Here is a 26,419-nt window from a genome sequence, read left to right on the forward strand (position 1 = left end):
GTTCACTCCAGACCCGACTGCCCTCGACCAGCACAAAAACATTCTGTGGCGGACTGCAATAGAGTCGAATAGTCCCCGCGATATGCAACTGTTCAGGGAAGTCAGGAACCAATACACGCAGTATAAAGCAAAGGCCAGATTTTTCAAGCAGAAATTTGCATCTCCAAAAGGTTCTGGGACACTGTAAAGTCCATGGAGAACAAGAGCACCTCCTCCCAGCTGCCCACTGCACTGAGGCGAGGTAACATGGTCACCACCGATAAATCCATGACAATCGAAAACTTCAACAAGCATTTCTCAACGGCTGGCCATGCCTTCCTCCTGGCTACTCCAACCTCGGCCAACAGCTCCACCTCCCCCGCAGCTACTCGCTCAAGCCTCCCCAGAGCTGCAAAACCTGGACCCGTACAAATCAGCTGGGCTTGACAATCTGGACCCTCTATTTCTGAAACTATCCGCCGCCATTGTCGCAACCCCTATTACCAGCCTGTTCAACCTCTCATATGAGATCCCCAAGGACTGGAAAGCTGCCTCGGTCATCCCCCTCTTCAAAGGGGGAGACACCCTGGACCCAAACTGTTACAGACCTATATCCATCCTGCCCTGCCTATCTAAGGTCTTCGAAAGCCAAGTCAACAAACAGATCACTGACAATCTCGAATCCCGCTGTGCAATCTGGTTTCCGAGCCGGTCACGGGTGCACCTCAGCCACGCTAAAGGTACGAAACGATATAACCGCCATTGATAAAAGACAGTATTGTGCAGCCGTCTTCATCGACCTGGCCAAGGCTTTCGACTCTGTCAATCAACATATTCTTATCGGCAGACTCAGTAGCCTCGGTTTTTCTAATGACTGCCTTGCCTGGTTCTCCAACTACTTTGCAGACAGAGTTCAGTGTGTCAAATCGGAGGGCATGTTTTCCGGTCCTCTGGCAGTCTCTATGGGGGTGCCACAGGGTTCAATTCTCGGGCCGACTCTTTTCTCTGTATATATCAATGATGTTGCTCTTGCTGCGGGCGATTCCCTGATCCACCTCTACGCAGACGACACCATTCTGTATACTTCCGGCCCGTCCTTGGACACTGTGCTATCTAACCTCCAAACGAGCTTCAATGCCATACAACACTCCTTCCGTGGCCTCCAACTGCTCTTAAACGCTAGTAAAACCAAATGCATGCTTTTCAACTGTTCGCTGCCTGCACCCGCACGCCCGACTAGCATCACCACCCTGGATGGTTCCGACCTAGAATATGCGGACATCTATAAGTACCTAGGTGTCTGGCTAGACTGTAAACTCTCCTTCCAGACTCATATCAAACATCTCCAATCCAAAATCAAATCTAGAGTCGGCTTTCTATTTCGCAACAAAGCCTCCTTCACTCACGCCGCCAAACTTACCCTAGTAAAACTGACTATCCTACCGATTCTCGACTTCGGCGATGTCATCTACAAAATGACTTCCAATACTCTACTCAGAAGACTGGATGCAGTTTATCACAGTGCCATCCACTATGTTACTAAAGCACCTTATACCACCCACCACTGCAACCTGTATGCTCTAGTCGGCTGGCCCTTGCTACATATTCGTCGCCAGACCCACCCATTTACAAGTCCATGCTAGGTAAAGCTCCGCATTATCTCAGTTCACTGGTCACGATGGTAACACCCACCCACACGCGCTCCAGCAGGTGTATCTCACTGATCATCCCTAAAGCCAACACCTCATTTGGCCGCCTTTCCTTCCAGTTCTCTGCTGCCTGTGACTGGAACAAATTGCAAAAATCGTTGAAGTTGGAGACTTATCTCCCTCACCAACTTTAAACATCTGCTATCTGAGCAGCTAACCGATCGCTGCAGCTGTACATAGTCCATCTGTAAATAGCCCACCCAATTTACCTACCTCATCCCCATACTGTTTTTATTTATTTACTTTTCTGCTCTTTTTTTTTTTTACTTTTCTGCACTACCTGCACATGACCATCTGATCATTTATCACTCGTGTTAATCTGCTAAATTGTAATTATTCGTCTAACTCCTCATGCCTTTTGCACACAATGTATATAGACTTAAAAACTGTGTTATTGACTTGTTATTGTTTACTCCATGTGTAACTCTGTGTTGCTGTCTGTTCACACTGCTATGCTTTATCTTGGCCAGGTCGCAGTTGTAAATAAGAACTTGTTCTCAACTAGCCTACCTGGTTAAATAAAGGTGAAAAAATAAAAAAAATAAAGACACCAGGATGAAAATGACCGTTGCTTGTCACTTTGTAGTGTCTTCTCTACACTTAAAGGGCATTGAGAAGGTGGAAGTGTCACCAATATGAGACAACGACGACAGTAAACTCTGCCAGAGAGAACTCTTTTGAAGATACTTACACGACGGTCAAGTTATAATTCCTATTGTCATCATCTTACACTTACACACACCTTCTCTCCTGTATTCATGACGGCCCAAGTGGCCCAATTGTTCCTCGACAGGTTACCTTTATTTAGTTATTTTCTAGATTTCTCCTGGTTCTATATTTGAAGGTGTCCACATACTTTTGTATATAGCGCTGAATGTTTTCCTTCTTTTCTTTTGCTCTCTTTGAGTATGTGTTCCTTATACTAACACCACATTCCCAGTGTAGATGTGTTTTTGTTCTAGTATAAATCCATGTTCTGTTCTATCCTGTAATGACACCTTGTGGATACTTTAGATTACTACAGGTGTCTGCAATTACCTCTGGCCTTACCTGGCCCACTTTTGTTTGTGGAGTTATGCTCTGATGAAGGTCGATTGACCGAAAGCTTGGATATAATTGAAATACATTCGCATCTGACTCGAAGTGAGCACGCCCCCATTCTCATCGACGGGGCTGTAGTAGAGCAGTTGAGAGCTTCAAGTTCCTTGGTGTCCACATTGCCAACAAACTAGAATGGTCCAAACACACCAAGACAGTCGTGAAGAGGGCACGACCAAACCTATTCCCCCCTCAGGAGACTGAAAAGATTTGGCATGGGTCCTCAAAAGGTTCTACAGCTGCAACATCGGGAGCATCACCACCTGGTATGGCAACTGCTCTGCCTCCGACCGCAAGGCACTACAGAGGGTAATGCGTACGGCCCAGTACATCACTGGGGCTAAGCTTCCTGCCATCCAGGACCCCTACACCAGGTGGTGTCAGAGGAAGGCCCTAAAAATTGTCAAAGACCCCAGCCACAAACTGTTCTCTCTACTACCGCATGGCAAGCGGTACCAGAGTGCCAAGTCTGGGACAAAAAGGCTTCTCAAAAGCTTTTATCCCCAAGAGCCATAAGACTCCTGAACAGGTAATCAAATGGCTACCCGGACAATTTGCATTGTTCCCCCCACCAACTCCTCTTTTATGCTGTTGCTACTCTGTTTTTCATCTATACATAGTCCCTTTAACTATGCCTACATGTACATATTACCTCAATTTGCCCGACTAACCGATGACCCAGCAAATCATAATCTAAAATAACCCTAATTTATAAGACAGTTCTTATTTGACTAATGGTCAGACCCATCTATGTGAAGCTAGCCACAATAAGGATTAGCCACAATAGTGGACTTTGCGGTTAGCCTTCAAAATAAACGTATGTCACTGACAGTGATGCAAATTAATACAAATAGTAGAATTATGCCATAATTGAATAGATCATGCTAAACAAGGTTGGAATGTTATATAAAAATCAATTATTGAAATCCCACTGGATGTATTATACTTTAGAATTGTATTGGGAGCATACTTATTTCACTGACAGCCTTACCTATGGATTGTGAATAAATTACATGGGGTATCAGTCTACCCCGTGACACCCAGAGGACATTAGCATCGTAGCTCTTATTGCGGGACTCTGAAACAACTGAATTGAGCCACATTTGTCAACCTACAGTGGCTTATGAAATGATTCACCTCTTTGGAATTTTTCCTATTTTGATGCCTTACAACCTGGAATTAAAATATTTTTTTTTTGGGGGGGGGGGGTTTGTATCATTTGAATTACACAACATGCCTACCACTTTGAAGAGGGGGAAACATTTAAATCTCTTGGAATGGCCTAGTCAAAGCCCAGACCTCAATCCAATTGAGAATCTGTGGTATGACTTAAAGATTTCTGTGCACCAGCGGAACCCATCCAATTTAAAGGAGCTGGGGCAGTTTTGCCATGAAGAATGGGCAAAAATCCCAGTGGCTAGATGTGCCAAGCTTATAGAGACATACCCCAAGAAAGAGACTTGCAGCTGTAATTACTACAAAAGGTGGCTCTCCACAAAGTAATGACTTTGGGGGGTAAATAGTTATGCATGCTCAAGTTTTCAGTTTGTCTTATTTCTTGTTTGTTTCACAATAACTATTTATTTTTCCTTAAACCACTCAAGTGTTGCTTTAGCAGTATGCTAAGTCCCAGTCTCAAACCTCTGGAAGACAAACAGATTTCCCTCAAGAATTTCCCTGTATTTAGCTCCATCCATCATTCCTTCAATTGACCAGTTTCCAGTCCCTGCCGGTGAAAAACATCCCCGCAGCATGATGCTGCCACCACCATACTTCACTGTGGGGATGTTGTTCTAGGGGTGATGAGAGGTGTTGGGTTTGTGCCAGACATAGCGTTTTCCTTGATGGCCAAAAAGCTCAATTTTAGTCTCATCTGACCGGAGTACCTTCTTCCATATGTTTGGGGAGTCTCCCACATGCCTGTTGGCAAACACCCAACGTGTTTGCTTATTTTTGTCTTGAAGCAATGGCTTTTTTATGGCCACTCTTCCGTAAAGCCCAGTTCTGTGGAGAGTACAGCTTAAAGTGGTCCTATGGACAGATACTCCAATCTCCGCTGTGGAGCATTGCAGCTAATTCAGGGTTATCTTTGTTGCCTCTCTGATTAATGCCCTTCTTCACTGGGCCGTGAGGTTTGGTGGGCGGCCCTCTCTTGGCCGGTTTGTTGTGGTGCCATATTCTTTCCATTTTTTAATAGTGGATTTAATGGTGCTATGTGGTATGTTCAAAGTTTGATATTTTACAAACCAACCCTGATCTGTACTTCTTCACAACTTTGCATCTCACAAAGACACAGCGGTTGGAACCATCAAACCAAAGGAAAGATGTCCACCGGTCTAATGTCCATTGCTCGTGTTTCTTGGCCCAAGCAAGTCTCTTCTTCTTATTGGTATTCTTTAGTAGTGGTTTCTTTGCTATCATCAAGGTAAAGGGTGGCAACTTTGAAGAATCTCAAATATATTTTGGTTTTGTTAAACACTTTTTTGGTTACTACATGATTCCATATGTGTTATTTCATAGTTGATGGTCTTCACTATTATTCTACAAATGTAGAAAATAATAAAAATAAAAACCCTTGAATGAGTAGGTGTGTCAAAACTTTTGACTGGTACTGTATATGTTGGAGGTCAATGAAGGGTAAATAAGAACTTTGTGTATAGAAAGTTACTGAGTGAGTCAGGGGGAAGTGCAGAAAGTTCATATTCTCTTCAAACATGTTATTGCTGAATATTAATATTTCTAAAGGAAGGAGGCAAAGGGTAGCAGTCTGGTTTCAGTTCCTGATAAGGCAGGCAAGCTGCTGTGGAACTAGGACAATGAGGGATGTGGAACTCAACTCAAGATAAGTCAACAGTTAAAGAGAGAAGACACTGCTGGGAGGGGGGCCATAGGGGTCCACCCTGAAGACCATCTGACTACAGTCCTATCCCATATTCACACACTTCCACGCCTAGATTTAGACTGGCCATGACAATACAAGTTAGAGGAACAGACTGAGAATTGTTTATCTTACACATAAAAGGAGGTGACTGCCTAGTCAGACGGTATAAATATGTTATTTTGTTACTTGTATGTTGTGTTCCCAGCAGAAGCACCCAGTGGGTTGAATTAACACAGTTGTAGCTTTTTCTAGACGTCTGAGATTTTACTTGGTTTGTTCAGAACCTAACAATATATATACACACACACACAAATACAACTCTGACATTGCTTGTCCTAATATTTCTTAATTACATTATTTTACTTTTTAGATGTGTGTATTGTTAGATATTACTGCAGTGTTGGAGCTAGGGACACAAGCATTTCATGACACCCGCAATACCATTGCTAAATATGTGTATGCAACCAATAAAATTTGATATTTGAATTTGAAAGAAATCAGAGATTAGATTTTTTTTATTAATAATTGACATTAAAAGTAAAAAAAATATATATATTTTAAAGAAATTATAAAACAGTTTGACAACACTGTTTGGAGGCTTTTAAATTATATAAATCTCAACCATTTATATTTTCCAGTGATGAAGACATGGATGTCTCATTGTACGGTGGGGGATACTAAATAGGTAAACTTTGAGCACCTTTATCTATTGAATGTTTTGGCATACAGGTCCAAAAAGTCCCTTTCTGAGGACTTCTACAATGGGCAAATATGTATGGAAGGTTTTGTTCAAATCAAAGGGTGTGCTGTCAAAATGTGATTGTATTCAAATGGTTTTTACCAACATTTTGCTGACAAAGCTGTTATTGTCATCATCATCTGTCTGTCTGTCCGTTTTCACCTTGAGCTCCATGTCCTGCCTCCTGAACTCCTCGTCCTCATCAGAGTCACAGTCTGGGAACTGGTAGATCTTTAACCTGTACTTATCTATCTCACTTAGGATCTGTATAGGGGAGGGAGATGGGGGAGGGAGGGGGAGAGTGAAGTAGAGAAAAAGGGAGGGAGAATACAAGGGATAGGGGAGTGGGATAGGGGGAAGGGGAGATATAGAATGCAGGAAAGGGGAAGTGAGAGAGAGGGGGAGTGAGGGGGAGAGGGGGGAGTTATGGCTTCTATTTTAGAGTGAAAATGTGTAATGAAGGTAAAATATCTGCACGGTGAAATAAACAACTGGTTGGAAAGGTGATAGCTTGAGACATGTCACAAACTAGGGTCTGGAAAACTATCTTATTTACCCTGCTCTTCTTCTTCTTAACCTCATCATAAGTGAGACCATCAGATTTGGCCACAACAGGGATGATGTTGACCTTGTCCTGCAGAGCCCTCATACACTCTACATCCAATGGCCGCAGACTGACGACACACAGACACACAGTGTGTAACGTTTGCATAGGTTGAGTGTGTAGTATGAGTTTGTGTGTAGTCTGGTACCCATGTCCGAAGGGAGAGATGAAGTAGAGACAGCAGTGGACTCTGTTATCCTGGATGTTCTTTCTGTTCAGGCCGATTTCATCCCTGCGGTACTGCTCAAACTGATGGTCAATGTAGTCTGAAACACACTTATAGCTACAGCAGCACACGCACACAGGACAGAAGTGTGTGTAAGCACAGCTCCCATGACACACACACTCACAAGCGCACACAATGGCTCTGGGGAGGACTTTTTCATGAGCACACCATGTCATTTTGAGACTAGGCTAAGCTTATTACTATTTAGCGTCTTTATGAACCTACATGTACCGGTGAATACCTATATACCTGTCTGTATTATTGATGGCATCTCCATAGCCTTGTGTGTCCACTATGTTTAGTTTGAGCTTCACTCCCTTCTCCTCGATGCACACTGTGTTCTTAGTGATGCCCACAGTCTGAGCCAGCCTCTCTGGACAACACACAGATGCACACACACACACAAACAAAAACACACGTGTACACAGAAGATCAGAGGTTGTATAAAATCTATCTTGTAGATCAGGGTTGGGGAGGTACAGTAGAGAAAAACCACTCCACAGGATACAACTTGATGTTGCAGAAGTACAATATCAACAGTAATAGACTCATTGAGAAATCACACTCTCACCCTCTGCATTCAGCACCTTCCTGTCCTTGTAGAGGTCTGTAAGGAACAGACTGTTGACTAGTGTAGATTTACCCAGACCAGACTCTCCTAGAGAAATAGAGGGAGGGAGAGAGAGAATGATGAAGAGAATGAGGGCGATAAAGCGCAAGAGATCCTGCTTAGCCTCAGACCCTGATCATATAATTTAGCAGTGGAAACATTGTCATGAAAGTGAACAAACTACAACTCCCTGACAGCCCTTCCCCTGTCCTCACCTACCACCATCAGAGTGAACTCAAATCCCTTCTTTACTGACTTCCTGTGTACCTGGTTGGGCAGAGTAGCAAAGCCTACATACTCCCTGTCCTGGTCCTGCAGGGGTTGACCACATGACAAACCAACATAAAGCAAAGACAAACAGATTATACTGTAACTCACTACTTGCATAAAAGAGAATATACTGTACTCACTGCTTACATAAAATAAAGATTTATGATAAAAACATCCTCAAGATTGATTCTATACATCGTTTGACATGTTTCTACAAACTGTAATGGAACTTTTTTGACTTTTTGTCTGGACTTAGTGCCCGCGCCTCATGAATTTGGATTACTGGGCTGAACGCGCGAACAAAAAGGAGGTATTTGGACATAAAGATGAACTTTATCGAACAAAACTAACATTTATTGTCTAACATGGAGACCTGGGAGTGCCATCAGATGAGTACCATCAAAGGTAAGTGATTAATTTTAACGCTATTTCTGACTTTTGTGACACCTCTCCTTGGTTGGAAAATGGCTGTATGATTCTCTGTGGCTAGGCGCTGACCTAACATGGTGTGCTTTTGCCGTAAAGCCTTTTTGAAATCCGACACAGCGGTTGCATTAACTTCTTGGTGACAGGGGGGCAGTACTGAGTAGCTTGGATGAATAAGGTGCCCAGAGTAAACTGCCTGCTACTTTGTCCCAGATGTTAATATATGCATATTATTAGTAGTATTGGATAGAAAACTCTGAAGTTTCTAAAACGGTTTGAATGATGCCTGTGAGTATAACAGAACTCATATGGTTGGCAAAAACCTGAGAAAAATCTGAGGCTGTAGTTTTTTTTTTTTTTTTTTTTTTTACTGAGCCCCTATTGTAGATACAGTGGGATATTGGTTATGTTGCACTTCCTAAGGCTTCCACTAGATGTCAACAGTCTTTAGAACTTTGTTTGAGGAGTCTACTGTGAAGTGGGGGCTCATAAAGGCTGTTTGAGCCAGGTGTCTGGCAGAGTGCCACAGGCTCTGAGGTGCGGTCAGGAGAGAGTTAGCTCTCATTCCATTGCTTTTCGACAGACAATGGAATTCTCCGGTTGGAACCTTATTGATGATTTATGTTAAAAACATCCTAAAGATTGATTCCATACTTAGTTTGACAAGTTTCTACGGGCTGTAACGGAACTTTTTGAACTTTTCGTCCGACGTTCGGCGGGACCTGAACGCGCTTTTGGATTTGTTTACCAAACGCCCTAACAAAAGAAGCTATTTGGACATAAATGATGGACATTATCGAACAAAACAAACATTTATTGTGGAACTGCGATTCCTGGGTGTGCATTCTGATGAAGATCATCAAAGGTAAGTGAATATTTATAATGCTATTTATGACTAATGTTGACTGCCCAATATGGCGGATATCTTTTTGGCTGCTTTGTTGTCTGAAAGCTGTACTCAGATTATTGCATGGTTTGCTTTTTCCATAAAGTTTTTTTGAAATCTAACACAGCGGTTGAATTAAGGAGAAGTATATAACAGTATAACAGTATTTTCATCAACATTTATAATGAGTATTTCTGTAATTTGATGTGGCTCTCTGCCCTTTCACCAGATGTTTGTTGGAGACAATGCATTTCTGAACATAACGCACCAATTTCAAATGATGTTTTTGGACATAAAGATTAACTTTATCAAACAAAACACACATTTGTCGTCTAATATGGAGTCCTGAGAGTGCCATCTGATGAAGATCAAAGGTAAGTGATTAATTTAGTCGCTATTTCTGACATTGTGAGCCCTCTCCTTGGCTGGAAAATGGCTGTATGGTTTTCTGTGACTAGGCGCTGACCTAACATAATAGCATGGTGTGCTTTCGCAGAACAGCCTTTCTGAAATTGGACACTGTTGTTGAATTAACAAGAAATGTATCTTTAAAATGGTGTATAATACTTGTATGTTTGAGGAATTTTAATTATGGGATTTCTGTTTTGAATTTGGCGCCCTGCAATTTCACTGGCTGTTGTCGAGGTGGGACGCTACCGTCCCACTGGTACCAAATAGGTTAAGGTCATAGTTATGAAAACTTAGGACACTAAAGAAGTCTTTCTACTGAGTCTGGAAAACAAAAGAAAGATGCCCAGAGTCCCTGCTCATCTGGGTGAACGTGCAATAGGCAGGCTGCAAGGAGGCATGAGGACTGCAATGTCCATACTGCGATACGCCTAAGACAGCGCTACAGGGAGATAGGACAGACAGCTGATCGTCCTTGCAAGGACAGACCACGTGTAACACCTGCACAGGATCGGTACATCTGAACATCACACCTGCGGGACAGGAACAGGACGGCAATAACAACTACCCGAGTAACACCAGGAATGCACAATCCCTCCATCAGTACTCAGACTGCAAAAGGCTGAGAGAGGCTGGACTGAGGGCTTGTAGGCCTGTTGTAAGGCAGGTCCTCACCAGACATCACAGGCAACAAGCAACGTCGCCTATGGGCACAAACCCACAATCGCTGGACCAGACAGGACTGGCAAAAAGTGCTCTTCACTGACGAGTCGCAGCTTTGTCTCACCATGGGTGATGGTCGATTTCGCATTTATCGTCGAAGGAATGAGCATTACACCGAGGTCTGGACTCTGAAGCGGGATCGATTTGGAGGTGGAGGGTCCGTCATGGTCTGGGGCAGTGTGTCACAGCATCATCAGACTGAGCTTGTTGTCATTGCAGGCAATCTCAAAACTGTGCATTCCAGGGAAGACATCCTCCTCCCTCATGTGGTACCCTTCCTGCAGGCTCATCCTGACATGACCCTCCAGCATGACAATGCCACCAGCCATACTGCTCGTTCGTGCGTGATTTCCTGTAAGACAGGCATGTCAGTGTTCTGCCATGGCCAGCAAAGAGCCCGGATCTCAATCACATTGAGCAAGTCTGGGACCTGTTGGATCGGAGGGTGAGGGCTAGGGCTAGGGCCATTTCCCACAGAAATGTCTGGGAACTTGCAGGTGCCTTGGTATAAGAGTGGTGTAACATCTCACAGCAAGAACTGGCAAATCTGGTACAGTCCATGAGGAGGAGATGGACTGCAGTACTTAATGCAGCTGGTGGTCACAACAGATATTTTTGATTTTGAACCCCCCTTTGTTCAGGGACACATTAATCAAAATCTGTTAGTCACATGTCTGTGGAACTTGTTCAGTTTATGTCTCAGTTATTGAATCGTATGTTCATACAAATATTTACACATGTTTGTAAGTTTGCTGAAACTAAATGCAGTTGACAGTGAGAGGACGTTTCTTTTTTTGCTGAGTTTATAATATGTAGCTCAATCAACAGAGGCATTGTAAATAGTTATGATGGCATCATGAGAAAGCCCTGAAAGCTGCCTGTTTTCAGACCATATATCCCGTTTCACCTTTGACACTTGAAATCTACGTTTTGGATTTTCAACAGCAAAATCTAACTCCATTAACAACTCAGCACAGGAGCCAATGTGGGCTCTTAATACCACTGTTCTCTCCCTGTGCATAGGGTTGCAAAAGGTTGGGAAATTTCCTGGAAATTTTCCATGGGAAGTTAAGCCCGGGAATTTGGGGAATTTTGCTTAACCTTTCCTGGGTAGGGGGCAGTATTTTGGAGTTTTGATGACAAACGTGCCCAAAGTAAACTGCCTGTTACTCAGGCCCAGAAGCTAGGATATGCATATGCATGGTAGTATTGGATAGGAAACACTAAAGTTTCTAAAACTGTTAAAATAATGTCTGTGAGTATAACAGAACTGGTATGGCAGGCGAAAACCTGAGGAAAATGCATCCATCCAGTGGGATTTTTTGATGTGGGTAGTTTTCAATTGAATGCCTATAGAATATCTAAATGGTTAGGACCTAGATTGCAGTTCCTATGGCTTCCAATAGATGTCAACAGTCTTTAGACATTGTTTCAGACTTGATTTCTGAAAAATTAAGAAGAATGAGACCATTTTTTATGTGGAATGTAGAATCAAGTAGAGCTGGTTTGTGTGCGTGACCTTCGTTGTATTTCCTTTCTAATGAATACGCTATTGTCCGGTTGAAATATTATCGATTATTTAGAAAATAGACAATCTGAGGAATAATTATAAATATCGTTTGACATGTATCAACGAACTTTACCGGTACAATTAGGATGTATTCCGTCTGCATGTTTTGATCGCCTTTGAGCCAGTGGATTACTGAACAAAACGCGCCAAAAAAACTGAGTTTTTTGGATATAAAGAGGGTCTTTATTGAACAAAAACATTTGTGTAGCTGGGACTCTTGTGACTGCACCAGAAGATGATCTTCAAAGGTAAGTGATTAATTTTATCGCCATTTCTGACTTTTGTAATTCCTTTACTTGGTTGTAAAATGTTTGTATGCTTTTGTAAGCGGGGCGCCGTCCTCAGATAATTGCATGGTATGCTTTCGCATATAAAGCCTTTTTGAAATCTGACAAAGCGGCTGGATTAACAAGAAGTTAATATTTAAGCCGATGTATAACACTTGTATTTTTATGAAAGTTTATTATGACTATTTCTGTATTTTGAATTTGGTGCTCTGCAATTTCACCGACTGTTGGCCAGGTGGGACGCTTAAATTTATTTTTAAAAGCTTATAACAGTAAACCTTTTTTTGTGGGATACGCAAGGCAATTCTAAGTCTTGTGGCATATTTTGGTTAAACTATCCCCAATTCAATGGAATTGCCACCCTCTGCAGGCACAGTGCATTCTTCCATCACAATTACAGCTGATTCTCAATATCTTGAACACAAATGAGATGCTATTGAGCTCACACTACTACACTGTCTGAGCCAAGGACCACATGCTTTCCGGTACGTTTTGATTACAATACCGGGTGAGGTGAGTATATATATGACATACATGCTTTTTTTGCTAAGTAGTAAATAGTAGCCTACAGCAAAGTGTGTTTAAATCATTTCTAACTTGTAAGCAATTTCTGCTAGTTAGTTTTTGCTACCATGTGGGTTTTAGCTTGCTTGAGCCTGCTAACTGGGGGGGGGGGGGGTTGATTCACCTGTTTCCAAACATGTTTCATTTTAAAACATTTATCTTACAAATGAGTTATTTAATTTAACTGTTTAACTTTATCTGTACATGGAATTGTATTTGGGATTTCGTTTTACTCATTTTTTTTCTAATCTTTACAGGAAAATGCCACAGGCACCATCTGATGTGTGGAGACATATCACTGCAGCTAATGTAGAAGGAAAAGCTGTGTACATTCGCAAATACTGTGCCAAATCATATGTGAAGAATGCAACAAAGATGCAGAATCATCTGGCCAAGTGCATAAAGTTCCCTCAGCTCACAACAAGCAACCTCTGACAAAAGTCCCTGTACTTCTATTTGTGGTGAAAATGAAGAACCAGACACCTTATCGATAGCAACAGCTCATGGTCCTCGGGGAATCTGAAGTTTTTCTGACTCAATGGAGGAACTTCGTCAGACAAATGCTGATGAATGTCTTGCTCGAGCTGTGTATGCAACTGGTTCACCTCTGATGTTCACAGGCAGTGTGTATTGGAAGAGATTTCTGAATGTTCCTTGCCCAACATACACCCCTCCAACCAGACATGCTTTATCTACTATTTTGCTGGATACAGAGTTCAACAGTGTTCAAGTGAAGGTAAAGCAAATCATTGAGAAAGAAGACTGTATTGCAATCATCTCTGATGGGTGGTCAAATGTTCGTGGGCAAGGAATAATTAACTCCATCTCCACCCCTGAACCAGTATTCTACAAAAGGAGAAACAAGGGACAACAGACACATCCGTCTCTACATTGCCGATGAGCTGAAGGCAGTCATCTATGACCTTGGACCACAGAAGGTATTTGCACTGGTGAGAGACAATGCTGCAAACATGAAGGCTGCTTGGTCTAAAGTGAAGTAGTCCTACCCTCACATCACACCCATTGGCTGTACTGCTCATGCATTGAATCTGCTCCTCAAGGACATAATGGCACTGAAAACAATGGACACACTCTACAAGAGAGCCAAGGAAATGGTTAGGTACTGTGGGGCAAAAAAGTATTTAGTTAGCCACCAATTGTGCAAGTTCTCCCACTTAAAAAGATGAGAGAGGCCTGTAATTTTCATCATAGGTACTTCAACTATGACAGACAAAATGAGAAGAAAAAAATCCAGAAAATCACATTGTAGGATTTTTAATTGATTTATTAGCACATTATGGTGGAAAATAAGTATTTGGTCAATAACAAAAGTGTATCTCAATACTTTGTTATATAGCCTTTGTTGGCAATGACAGAGGTCAAACGTTTTCTGTAAGTCTTCACAAGGTTTTCACACACTGTTGCTGGTATTTTGGCCCATTCCTCCATGCAGATCTCCTCTAGAGCAGTGATGTTTAGGGGCTGTTGCTGGGCAACACGAACTTTCAACTCCCTCCAAAGATTTTAAATGGGCTTGAGATCTGGAGACTGGCTCGGCCACTCCAGGACCTTGAAATGCTTCTTACGAAGCCACTCCTTTGTTGCCCGGGCAGTGTGTTTGGGATCATTGTCATGCTGTAAGACCCAGCCAGGTTTCATCTTCAATGCCCTTGCTGATGGAAGGAGGTTTTTACTCAGAATCTTACGATACATGGCCCCATTCATTCTTTCCTTTCCACGGATCAGTCCATGCAACTCAGCATTCTTTGTCCTCCAAACACGACGAGTTGAGTTTTTACCAAAAAGTTATATTTTGGTTTCATCTGACATTCTCCCAATCTTCTTCTGGATCATCCAAATGCTCTCTAGCAAACTTCAGATGAGCCAGGACATGTACTGGCTTAAGCAGGGGGACATGTCTGGCACTGCAGGATTTGAGTCCCTGGTGGCGTAGTGTGTTACTGATGGTAGGCTTTGTTATTTTGGTCCCAGCTCTCTGCAGGTCATTCACTAGGTCCCCCCGTGTGGTTCTGGGATTTTTGCTCACCGTTCTTGTGATCATTTTGACTCCACGTGGTGAGATCAGATCGAGGGGGATTATCAGTGGTCTTGTATGTCTTCCATTTCGTAATAATTGCTCCCACAGTTGATTTCTTCAAACCAAGCTGCTTACTATTGCAGATTCAGACTTCCCAGCCTGGTGCAGGTCTACAATTTTGTTTCTGGTGTCCTTTGACAGCTCTTTGGTCTTGGCCATAGTGGAGTTTGGAGTGTGACTGTTTGAGGTTGTGGACAGGTGTCTTTTATACTGATAACAAGTTCAAACTGGTGCCATTAACACAGGTAACGAGTGGAGGACAGAGGAGCCTCTTAAAGAAGAAGTTACAGGTCTGTGAGAGCCAGAAATCTTGCTTGTTTGTAGGTGACCAAATGCTTATTTTCCACCATAATTTCAAATAAATTCATTAAAAATCCTACAATGCGATTTTCTGGATTTGTTTTCTTCTCATTTTGTCTGTCATAGTTGAAGTGTACCTATGATGAAAATTACAGGCCTCATCTTTTTAAGTGGGAGAACTTACACAATTGGTGGCTGACTAAATACTTTTTTGCCCCACTGTATGTGGTTCAAGTTATAGCAGCAATCTACCTCACCAAGCAAACTGAGAAGAATAAGAGCACCACAATGAAGCTGCCTTGAAATACATCCACAGGTACACCTCCAGTTGACTCAAATGATGTCAATTAGCCTATTAGAAGCTTCTAAGGCCATGACATAATTTTATGGATTTTTCCAAGCTGTTAAAGGCACAGTCAACTCAGTATGTAAACTTCTGACCCACTGGAATTGTGATACAGTGAATTATAAGTGAAATAATCTGTCTGTAAACAATTGTTGGAAAAATTACTTGTGTCATGCACGAAGTAGATATCCTAACCGACTTGCCAAAACTATAGTTTGTTAACAAGAAATTTGTGGAGTGGTTGAAAAATTAGTTTTAATGACTCCAACCTAAGTGTATGTAAACTTCTGACTTCAACTGTATTCCCGTTAATTCCCACGAAAAGTTTCCACCTCTGAATATTCCCCAAAATGTGCAACCCTACGCTGTGCCTAAAGCCTAATTGTGAACTTACACAAGTACGCAACGCAATAACACAACTACACAAAATGGCTGTTCTGCATACTTGCGTAGCAAAAATATGTAGACGTGCAACCCCGCAATTTGTAGCTCGACAAAACTACACAGGGTCGCAATTTTGTGAAGCCAATTGGGTCTTTCTGCGTTTACTTCCTTAAGGAATAAATTCGGCTTTAGGCCGTAGCTAAATTACCTCAGAGGTGTAGGGGTCTAGGCAGCCCCAGGGACTCTTGGGTCGTAGGGGGCGGTCAGAGGTCCAGCTGGTGGGTGTGGCCAGGTAGTGGTGTTCCGGGAGAGGGGAGGAGTAACAGAAGTTTCCTGGGATCAATCCTGTGCCCTGATGAGAGGAACAGTTGTATCTGTTCTGGGGAAACTCCCTGATGAAACTCTCCAGATTTAAGTTCCCCAATTCATCTTTAGCCAGGCTGGAGAACTAGACCGAACAGAGGACAGACAGGAGGGAGATGAGAACGAATGTGAGAGGAGAGGGAGGGAGGGTTGTAGAGGAAGAAGTAGAGAGGGGGAGAGGAGAGGGAGGGAGATAGATCCTTATTAAAAAGGTGTGCTTTGTGCTACTGTATGTCTGAGTGTAGGGTTTACAGTAGCTTACATATGGAGAAAACAATCTGATGACACTTCATGATCATTGGCATGGCACAGTGATAGCAACACTATTTTTGGAGATACTCTTTTAACTGCTTTCTGTGCATCCTACATACCTCTCCATCTGAAGGCAGTGCAGGTATGGTGGCAGAGGAGAGAGAGAGAGACACACACACACATACATTCAGGATCATAAAGCGAGAGGGGACCAGGATGATGTCAGCACAATTTCAACACCAAAGGGCAGAATCTTACTGTTATATTATAGGCTAGTCTATACCTGCTGAACATAACATCAAAATACCTACATTGCAGCCAATATTTGTGAGTATCTGACAGACAGCAATAAGTTACATTTCTATTGATTATGCAGGGCTCTACAGTGACATTTTTTACAAGGAGCAAATGTGCTCTTAGTAAAAAGATGAAGGAGCACAATGAAAAATATTTGAGGTATTAACGTGGCAATCTGCAGTTGAAACAATAAAGCATTTATCCGCACCACTGTTTCTGTAAAAGGTTGAGGGATGCGGCTGGAGAAACATAACCACACTCAAATTCATAGATGGATGCATCCATGATATCAAAATGACAGTTTGAACCATGTTTTGAGGCTATATAGTGTTTGTTTACATTTAGCTTGTTTACAAACCTTGGAAAAATAAGCTTATATTTTGGCTTCTGATGTGGTACGACAGTTAAACTAAGCTCATGGGGCATTTAAAAGTGACATTCTTCAATAATCAATGGGTTTACATCATTCATTTTTAAGTCCAAAAAGTGATGTAGTTACTACTGCAGCAAGCCCCTTTAAATTATAAGAATTGCCAGCAATAACAACATACAGGGTTTAGGAGCACCAGAACATTTTATTTTTAAGATTGGGCCTATGAATCCTAGCTACTTTATAAGCAGTCCATTTTCCTTTCTTTGTGCTACCACATATTTGCACTACTGTGGCTGCGGGACATTCCAACAATTATTCCATGAGTGATTTTTTTCTTCCTAGGGGCACTGGTTCCAGGTAGCACAGCAAATTCCATATAGCATAGCTGGCCACTCCATTATAGACAGAATACCAGCTGACAGCTTCTTCCCTAAATAGTTCTCGTATAGTTTGGAGCTGTACTTTCGGTCATTGTCCTGTTGTAGGAGGAAATTGGCTCCAATTAAGTGCCGTCCACAGGGCGTTGCAAAATGGAGTGATAGCCTTCCATCTTCAAGATCCCTTTTACCCTGTACAAATAACCCACTTCACCATCACCAAAGCATCCCCAGACCATCACATTGCCTCCACCATGCTTGACAGGGGACGTCAAGCACTCCTCCAGCATATTTACATTTTTTCTGCATCTCACGAATGTTCTTTTTCGAGATCCAACACCTCCAACTTAGAATGGTCTGTCCCTAACACTCTTTTCTAATCTTCCTCTGTCCAGTGTCTGTGTTCTTTTGCCCATCTTAAGCTTTTATTTTTATTGGCCAGTCTGAAATATGGCTTTTTCTTTGCAGCCCGGAGTCTCCTCTTCACTGTTGACATTGAGACTAGTGTTTTGCAGGTCATCTTTAATGAAGCTGCCAGTTGGGGACTTTCTATTCTGGGTTGGGGGAAGTTTGCGCTGTTCTGTGAAGGGAGTGGTTGTTTTTTTTCACCTTTATTTAACCAGGTAGGCTAGTTGAGAACAACTGCGACCTGGCCAAGATAAAGCAAAGCAGTGTGACACAAACAGTTACACATGGATTAAACAATAAACAAGCCAATAACACAATAAACAAATCAATGACATAGTAGAAAAAAAGAAAGTCTATATACAGTGTGTGCAAAAGGCATGAGGAGGTAGGCAATAATAGGCCATAGGAGCGAATACTTACAATTTAGCAGATGATGATGTGCAAGTAGAGATACTGGTGTGCAAAAGAGCAGAAAAGTAAATAGAATAAAAACAGTATGGGGATGAGGTAGATAGATTGGGTGGGCAATTTACAGATGGACTATGTACAGCTGCAGCGATCAGTTAGCTGTAGTACACAGCGCTGTATGAGATCTTCAGTTTCTTTGCAATTTCTCACATGGAATAGCCTTCATTTCTCAGAACGAGAATAGACTGACGAGATTCAGAAGAAAGTTCTTTGTTCCTGGACATTTCGAGCCTGTAATCGAACTCACAAATGCTGATGATCCAGATACTCAACTAGTCTAAAGGCGGCCAGTTTTATTGCTTCGTTAATTAGTACAAGTTTTCATCTGTGCTAACATAATTGCAAAAGGGTTTTCTAATGATCAATTAGCCTTGTAAAATGATAAACTTGGATTAGCTAACACAACGTGCCGTTGGAACACAGGACTGATGGATTCTGATAACGGGCCTCTGTACGCCTATGTTGATATTCCATAAAAAACTGCCGTTTCCAGCTACAATAGTCATTTACAACATTAAAAATGTGTCTACACTGTATTTCTGATCAATTTTATGTTATTTTAAATGGACAAAAAAATATATTTTCTTTCAAAAACAAGGACCCCAAACTTTTGAACAGTAGTGTCATAAACCCCTCAAAGTTCCAGGATGGTTTGAAAATGACAGCCATATTAGCCAGCAAGAAAAATTAAAGGCATGTGATATACACTATATAGACAAAAGTATTTGGAGACTCCTTCAAATTAGTGGATTCTGCCATTTCAGCCACACCCGTTGCTGACAGGTGTTAAAATCGAGCACACAGCCATGCAATCTCCATAGACAAAAAGCTCAGAGACTTTCAATGTGGCACCGTCATAGGATTCCACCTATCCAACAAGTCAGTTCTTCAAGCTTTTGCACTGCTAGAGCTGCGCCGGTCAACTGAAAGTGCTGTTATTGTGAAGTGGAAATGTCTAGGAGCAACAACGGCTCAGCCGCAAAGTGGTAGGCCACACAAGCTCACAGAACGGGACTGCAGAGTGCTGAAGCGTGTAAAAATGAATCACAGTTCACCATCTGGCAGTCCGGTGGACAAATTTGGGTTCACCATGCGCAATGCCAAGACTCTGTTGGAGTGGTGTAAAGCCGCCATTGGACTCTGGGGCAGTGGAAAAGCATTCTCTGGAGTGAAGAATCACGCTTCACAATCCGACAGTCAAATCTGGGTTTTGCGGATGCCAGGAGAAGGCTACCTGCCCTAATGCAAAGTGCCAGCTGTAAAGTTTGGTGGAGGAGGAATAATGGTTTGTGGCTGTTTTTCATGGTTCAGGCTAGGCCCCTTAGTTCCAGTGAAGGGAATATTACCTCTACAGCATACAATGACATTCTACAAGATTCTGTGCTTCCAACTTTGTGTCAACAGTTTGGGGAGGGCCCTTTCCTGTTTAAGCATGACAATGCCCCTGTGCACAAAGCAAGGTCTATACAGAAATGGTTTGTCGAGATCAGTGTGGAAAAACTTGACTGATCTGCAGAGAGCTCTGACCTCAATTCCATCAAATACCTTTGGGACGAAAAGGAACACCAACTGCGAGCCAGGCCTAATCTCACAACATCAGTGCCTGACCTCACTAATGCTCTGGTGGCTGAATGGAAGCAAATCCCCAAAGCAATGTTCCAACATCTAGTGGAAAGTCTTCCCAGAAGAGTGGTGGCTGTTATAGCAGCAAAGGGGGGACAAACTCCATATTAATGCCCATGATTTTGGAATGAGATTTGAGGAGCAGGTGTCCACATACTTTTGGTCATATAGTGTATCAGAAATGTTGTAATAGCATTATTGTCAACCTAAAATTATGTAATATGTTTTATACAAATTTTCTGCATAAATACCCTTTAAAATATATGTAAGCAGACCATAAATGTCTAAATTTCAGTGGTGTAAAGGGACTTCAGTAAAAATACTTTAAAGTACGACTCAAGTAGTTTTTGGGGTATCTGTACTTTACTATTTATATTTTTGGAACTTCTACTTTTCCTTCACTACATTCCTAAAGAAAATAATGTACTTTTTACTCCACACATTTTCCGATACCCAAAAGTACTCTTTACATTGTACTAGGAAAATTGTCCAATTCACACACTTATCAAAAGAACATCCCTGGTCATCCCTACTGCCTCTGACCTGACAGACTCACTAAACACAAATGCTGTTTGGAAATTATGTCTCAGTGTTGGCGTGTGCCCCTGGCTATCTGTCAATAAAAATGTTTTATTTTTTTTATTGTTCCTTCTGGTTTGCTTAATATAAGGAACTTGATATGATTTATACTTTTACTTCTGATGCTAAAATGTACTTAAGTAATTCCATTTACTTTTAATACGGAAGTATATTTAAAACCCAAATATTTTTACTCAAGTAGTATTTTACTGGGTGACTTGAGTCATTTTCTATTAAGGTATCTTTACTTTTACTCAAGTATGACAATTGAGTACTTTTTCCACCACTGCTAAATTTGAGTTGAGTTCTTGGAAAGCTATATGTGCTATTATATGATAAAATGTCAGTACTTCTAATTAAGCATTAAGGCCCAAGTAGGTGTGGTATATTGCCTATATACCACGGCTAAGGGTTGTTCTTGTACACAATGCCTGGACACAGCACTTAGCCGTGGTATATTGGCCATATTTCACAAACCCTTGAGGTGCCTTATTGCCATTATATACTGGTTACCAACATAATTAGAGCATTAAAAATAAATGTTTTGTCATACCCATAGTATATGGTCTGATATTCCATGGCTGTTAGCATTCACGGCTCAAACCACCCAGTTTCTCATTCTTAATCATATGCCCAGAAATGTTAAAGTATGTCATGTTGTAAGGTAGCCAATGTGCCTGTGCAGCGAGCTTTGCTAATGTTGCTAGCTAGATAGAATTTGTAGAAAGTCATTTGGCTACAACTAGCTAGTCCAAGATGTACTCTTAAAGAGCCAACCGTTACTCCATAAGGTCCAGGGCCCTTATATGTTATTTACTGAGGTAGACTGGCTTTGGGAGCCAAAACAGCCATATATATACTCCATCTAAACAGGAATCGATTCTCAATCTGATATCTAGAAACATAAAGCCCTTTACTTTCATATGACATCAAAATAACTTCACAAATGCAACATATACACGGTTTTAACCAGATTTCACTTTTGCCGCCGACGGTATTTTTCAATGACACGTTTTGGGAGCCTTCTTCCATTACACAGGTGTTTGGAGCATGCTAGATAGCTATTAGCACTCAGTCTTCCGTAAACACGCTCTGTAACATGGAGATATGGCTGTCTGGGAACACTAACCCCAAGGTGTGTATCAAACGTTTTTTATTATTACAATATTTCTTGATTATATATAATATATAAATATATATAAAACTGTCCTTATGCTTCCCAAAACGTGCCGCAAGCGATGCGTATTAACGTTCAGACCGAGAATTTGGGCTCTTAATGAAACTCCCCCGTAGAGAAAATGACTTCATCCAATGACTCTTACGTGTAAATGTAATGAAACGGAGTCATGGTCACAGGCTAAGAGTTTAAGAGTTGAATTCACCCTCACCACGCTGTAACTAACATCATGTAGCTATGTACACAGACACCTGCAAATAAGACATCTTAGACTAGCCTACCTGGAAGGCCTTCGTCTGTCTGTGTGCCTGGAGTGGAAAGATGTTTAAGGTTTTAGCAAATAAAAAAGTTAGCTTTGTAACCAACTCAAATGGCATAATGCCATGTTATGACTAAATAACCCATGTTCAACTGTTATCTCTGAACAACAAAGTCACACATGGACAAGTGAGAAACAGGTAAATTATGATTTGTTTGCGAACTACCTCAACCTGGTCTCAGAGGACTTCATATTATTGTAAATAACCCGAGAAAATCAAATATAGTTTGATATGTTACGTTTCGTATGGTATGTATTAATTTGTGGATATCCATCATCCATTTCGTATAATTGTAATTCGTAAATTACAATTTGTATGACTTGTTAAGAACTTGAAAGATGTACAATATATTACGAATTCTAGTCAGTGCAACCCCGACATTTGCTCGTCCTAATAATTATACATTTCTTAATGACCTTTTTACTTGTGTATTGTTAGATATTACTGCACTGTTGGAGCTCGGACACAAGCATTTCGCTACACACGCAATAACATCCGCTGTGACCAATACAACTTGATTAGAATTTAAGTATGATATGTTACAAATTCTCATTTCATGTAGCTAACATCAGCTAGGTGGCTTGGTTAGGAGCAAAAACGTACTAAGTACAGTAGTCGAAGTTGCTCATTAGCTAGCTAAAGTTCTCCGTGATGAGATTTGAACATTTGGGCGGCTAGATGTTCGCGTCCCGTCTTATGTAGCTAACGTTAACCACATCAAACCTAAGAAATCATACTAATTTGTACATACAGGATTTACATTTCCTACGTTACGTCTAGTATATGTATATATATATATATATATATGAGACCAGGGGGGCTACCTAGGTAACATTCTGACTGTAGCGTTGAATCGAAGCTGTTTTCAACCCACAATCAAAAGACAAGGCAAGCTAGCTGGAGACAGCCAATTGCTTATTTAATGTATACTGTACAAGCAAACGGGACGGGTGAAAAATAAATGTAATTTTAGTAGATAGATGTGGCTGGCTTATTATGGTCTCGTTTTTGTCTACAACTTGTGTTTACCTTGTTCATCGTTGTACATTGTATTTATGTCGTTAGATAGCGAGGCTCAACGGTTAAAATCGTTACATTTAAAAATAGGCTATATACCCAATGCGTTCGGGCACCAACATATAGATAAAACCCGCGCGCTCGACGACTTGCTAGTGGCGCCAAGATGCACTTACATCATGTGTTACGCCTCATGTCCACCAGATGCATTAAACGCTTTGCGTTCCGCAGGAAGCAACTTTTTTTAGCAATCGAGCAGACCGCCACGCTCCGTTGGGGGTGCAGCGCTAGACTTCTTCGGTGGGGTTTATCGGTGGTTGGAATCAAACGTTATGGTACATTACCGCCACCTACTGTACTGGAGAGTGCGACCAGAAACTAAATCTTACCTGCCAGCCCTGTTGCTCTTAAAAATATAAAATATTTGACACTATATCTAATGACGTTCTACTCCATATACTCTTTAAACAAATTTCCTGTATCCCCTTCTCCCTCATACTAGATCTCATCCTCTCTCTTTCCCTCCAATAATGTCCACACTATCAATACATGGACCACTGTCTGTTTCCTGGCAATAATCACACTTTCCTGTTGGATGCTTTCCTATCACATTTAAGGTCTTGTTCAACTGGCTGTGTCCCATCCTTAATCTTGTAAATATGGCCTCCTCTCTTCTGCCCCTTCCTGCCATTCTCCCCTCCCAACTTTCCTCTGTATCATTGAAACTACCACATCAACATCCCCACTACTTAGTGCTTGTTTAGTCAATATACCAACTGCCCCGTTCCCTTCCACTCCCACATGAGCTGGGACCCATGTAAATATTATCTGTATACCCACTTGTTTACTCCTGCCATGGGTTTGTAGTACCTCACAAAGCAGGTTTTGTCTGCTACGTGATATAAAGAACTGGAGACGCCTTAACACTGCACATGTATCAGAGCAAATGTACTACCCTTTCTGGCTTAACTTCCTCCACCCACTGCAAGGCCAACAGTATGGCAATCAGCTCCGCCGTATATACAGCCAGATTATCTGTAATACGTTTCCTGACGGCCACCCAACATTCCTGCACTACAAATGCTGACTCAGTATATCCTGTCCTTGGATCTTTTGAACCATCTGTGTAAATGGCCCAAAAAATCCAGATCCAGACATCTATAAAACAAATCAGATGGATCAACATCCTCCCTATCTTTCTGTACTTTCTCCAATACTTCTAGATCATCTACTGGAAGCAGGGGTAGTCATGGTGGATTTACAGGAATAGCTAACATTTGGCTACACTCCCTTCCATACTTTCCCATCTCCTTTGCCTGGCATTACCCACCCACCTAAAGCTCATGTTCGGTCTTTGCTCATGTTCCCAGCATCCCTTTTATAGGATGATATACTCCATGTCCCTACTCCATGTCCCTATAGGTTGACCCAATAATTCATTGCCATTCCCCCCCATCTCCACCTGTAGTGCAGCCACTGGGGACGTCCAAAACGCCCCACTACATGTCCTTGTCCCTATATGACATCTAGCCTTTCCAATGATGTCCAGGCTGCAGAACCATACGCTATACTTCCATAGTGTATAACAGATCAGATCAATGCCACATATAAGGTCTTCAAGGAGGCACACCCAGCCCCCGACTAAATGCACATCACATTTAGTACCTTCTTACACCCCACTACTCACTTGATGTGTTCTGCCCAGGTCATTCTAATATCAAAGTAAACCCCAAAGAACCTGAAGGCTCCCACCCTCTCCAAGTTGCTCCAAGCATACCTCATCTCACATCTTCCTCCTGGTAAAGAACACAGTTCTCTACAGAGAACCTGAATCCCCACATTAATGCCCACCGCTCTACCTCATCAAATGCTCCCTGTACCTTCCTGACTATGTTTGGCACATTTCTTCCCCTCGTCCATAAGGCCCCATCATCTGCAAATAATGACCTCCCAATATCCGGCTGTACCTAAGAGTAAACATCATTAATCACGATTGAGAACAACATAGGACTAATCAAACTCCCCTGTGGTATACCATTATCCACCAGGCAGCTGCCTGATAAAGGATTTCCTGTTTGGAAGGTTTATCTAGTTGTATGTTCTTCCTCCTAACCCCACAATATCAAGCATGAATAACAATTAACAATATCAAGCTTGAGCCAAGATGGTGTAGCAGTCAGAGGTCTTTGTTTTTCGTCTTGTCCCATGTATATATCATTTTCTTCACATAACTTATTTATATTTTTTTCTAAACCTCAACTTCAAAACACTCTCCTGCAACCCGCCTCATCCAATGTGGTGCAGATCTGTCTTTTTTCTAAAGTATTTTTATTCACCTCGAATCCGTAATCCCCCAACAGAAGCTAGCCAGCTCACTAGCTACTAGCTAGTAGTCAGCTAACCACTGCTAGCGGTCATCAGCTAACCTTTAGCTCGGAAAGCTCTCGCCAGTTTGTACAACGCGACTCAAACCAGAGCATACCGGACCTAGTTTCTCTCCATATCCCCGGATTCCTACTACAACCTCTGGACATTTTCACCTGGATCATCGCAGCTAGCTAGCTGCTATCCGAGTGACTACTGGCTAACGTTGGTCCCGGAGCAAGCGCCAATTATCCTGGAACTAGCCTATGCTAGGCCCTTTCTCTCAGCTAGCTAAAGCGGCCCATCAGCCACTCCTGGGCTACAATACCCGGACCCCTTCTACTGCCGGTAAGGGGCACGGAACCCTGCCGATCATTCATGACTGGACTACGACGTAATCTGCTCGAGGGGGTACTCAGCGGACTCTACATGGCGACGTCCCCTGAATGCCCATCTGCTAGCCGCGGCCCACTAGCTGCCTAGAGCATATTAGACTGTTAGCTGTATAGATCCAACGACCAAGTTTTGTATAGATCCCTAAGTTTTATTCACTGCTTTAGCACACTGCCAACCCGGACGTCCTAGCAGTGTCTGAATCCTGGCTTAGGAAGAGCACTAAAAACCCTGAAATGTCCATCCCCAACTAACATTTTCTGACAAGATAGAACTGCCAAGGGGGCGGTGTTGCAATCT

General features: G+C 42.0%; 1 protein-coding gene across 1 annotated transcript in view; it reads right to left on the reverse strand.

Moving 5' to 3' along the window:
• Positions 1 to 23,585, reverse strand: part of LOC135514659 (septin-5-like) — a 28,664-nt gene extending 5,079 nt beyond the window's left edge. Inside the window, exons 1-9 of the mRNA XM_064938150.1 lie at positions 23,539 to 23,585; positions 16,843 to 22,333; positions 16,317 to 16,556; positions 8,062 to 8,158; positions 7,808 to 7,894; positions 7,486 to 7,609; positions 7,159 to 7,293; positions 6,963 to 7,080; positions 6,569 to 6,670 (exon numbers count right to left, since the gene is read on the reverse strand). Of these exons, the coding sequence (XP_064794222.1) occupies positions 6,569 to 6,670; positions 6,963 to 7,080; positions 7,159 to 7,293; positions 7,486 to 7,609; positions 7,808 to 7,894; positions 8,062 to 8,158; positions 16,317 to 16,556; positions 16,843 to 16,920 (981 nt within the window). The 5' untranslated portion in view covers positions 16,921 to 22,333; positions 23,539 to 23,585. The remainder of the gene's footprint in view (positions 1 to 6,568; positions 6,671 to 6,962; positions 7,081 to 7,158; positions 7,294 to 7,485; positions 7,610 to 7,807; positions 7,895 to 8,061; positions 8,159 to 16,316; positions 16,557 to 16,842; positions 22,334 to 23,538) is intronic.
• Between the last annotated feature and the right edge of the window lie 2,834 nt (positions 23,586 to 26,419).

The sequence above is a fragment of the Oncorhynchus masou genome, chromosome 26 (genome assembly GCF_036934945.1).
Source record: "Oncorhynchus masou masou isolate Uvic2021 chromosome 26, UVic_Omas_1.1, whole genome shotgun sequence".
Classification (NCBI taxonomy): domain Eukaryota; kingdom Metazoa; phylum Chordata; class Actinopteri; order Salmoniformes; family Salmonidae; genus Oncorhynchus; species Oncorhynchus masou.